At 39.9% G+C, this 1,523-nt stretch overlaps 1 protein-coding gene across 1 annotated transcript; it reads left to right on the forward strand.

Moving 5' to 3' along the window:
- Positions 1 to 610: 610 nt before the first annotated feature.
- LOC107770866 (uncharacterized) lies at positions 611 to 1,147 on the forward strand. The gene has a single exon (XM_075227622.1). It carries the CDS (start codon positions 611 to 613, stop codon positions 1,145 to 1,147), a length of 537 nt encoding a protein of 178 aa, XP_075083723.1.
- The last annotated feature ends 376 nt before the right edge of the window (positions 1,148 to 1,523 follow it).

The following is a 1,523-nucleotide window of genomic DNA, read 5'->3' on the forward strand; positions in this document are numbered from 1 at the left end:
CCAGTAGGTCAAGGCTGAGCATCAGCGACCTGCAGGTCTACTACAACAAATTGAGATTCCAGAGTGGAAATGGGAAAGAATCACCATGGATTTTGTGACTAGCCTACCCCGTACTCTTAGAGGTTATGATTCTGTGTGGGTAATTATAGATCAACTGACAAAACCAACACACATTTTGCTTGTGAAGACTACATATGGTGGAGTGAGGTATGCACAGATATTTATGAACGAAATTGTCTGACTTCACGGAGTTCCAATATCCATCATCTCTGATAGAGGGTCACAATTTACCTCACACTTTTGAAAATCTTTTCAAGAAACATTGGGTACACGAGTAGATCTTAGTACTGTATTTTATCCACAGACAGGCGGGCAGTCTAAACGTACTATACAAATCTTGGAGGATATGTTAAGAGCTCGCATTCTTGAGTTTGGAGGTAGTTGGGATGCTTATATACCTTTAGCTGAATTTGCTTACAACAATAGCTTCCAGTCCAGTATTCAAATGGCACCGTACGAAGCATTGTATGGTAGAAGATGTCGCTCTCCTATCGGATGGTTTGAAACTGGTGAGACTAACTTATTGGGACCTGACCTAGTACAAAAAGTTATGGACAAGGTCCAGTTGATCAGACAAAGACTGCTTACAACTCAAAGTAGACAAAAGTCTTATGCTGATAAGAGAAGAAGAGATTTAGTATTCACAATTGGGGACAAAGTGTTCCTACGAGTCTCCCCTATGAAAGGTGTGATGCGGTTTGGGAAACAAGGCAAGTTTTCCCCCGGGCTTATAGGACCGTATGAGATACTAGATCGAGTGGGAGCTGCGGCTTATCGTTTGGCACTCCCTCCTGAGTTATCCTTTATTCATCCAGTGTTTCATGTCTCAATGCTAAGGAAATGTATATCAGACTCATCTCAGGTGCTTGAAGCACCTGCTATACCGCTTGATGAGAAGTTGTCTTACGAGGAGGAGCCAGTCGCTATTATTGATAGCCAAGTAAGAAAGCTACGGTCAAAAGAAATTGAGTTCGTAAAAGTCTTATGGCAAAATCATAAAGTTGAAGAAGCTACTTGGGAAATAGAAGATGCCATGAGAGTCAAGTACCCCCATTTGTTTCAGTCTATAAGTATGCACTTGTTATAAATTTGGGGACCGAATTTCATAAGGTGGGGTGAATGTAATACTTCACATTCAAGTTGGGGTATTTTGTCATTTAATATTACTTAAACTAAAAAAAAAACCTAGCCAATTAAATGGGCAAAAGCCCGTTGTAAAGTGACGGCAAAACATAAAAGGGTCAAAGGAAAGGGAAACGAAGCATTCTGCTTCAGGAAACGAAGAAAACAAAAGCAGAGAAGGAAAGAAAGAGAAAAGAAGAAAAGAGAGGAAGAAGAAGAAGAAAGCTTTGGACAAAGGCTTTAAGAAGAATTGGGATTGAAATTAAAAGTATAAAGTTCTCCTTCGTCTCAAGAGGTTAACCTTCTTCTTATCAGTTGAATTATTTCACTATATCTACGCG

The sequence above is a fragment of the Nicotiana tabacum genome, chromosome 2 (assembly GCF_000715075.1).
Source record: "Nicotiana tabacum cultivar K326 chromosome 2, ASM71507v2, whole genome shotgun sequence".
NCBI classification, from domain to species: domain Eukaryota; kingdom Viridiplantae; phylum Streptophyta; class Magnoliopsida; order Solanales; family Solanaceae; genus Nicotiana; species Nicotiana tabacum.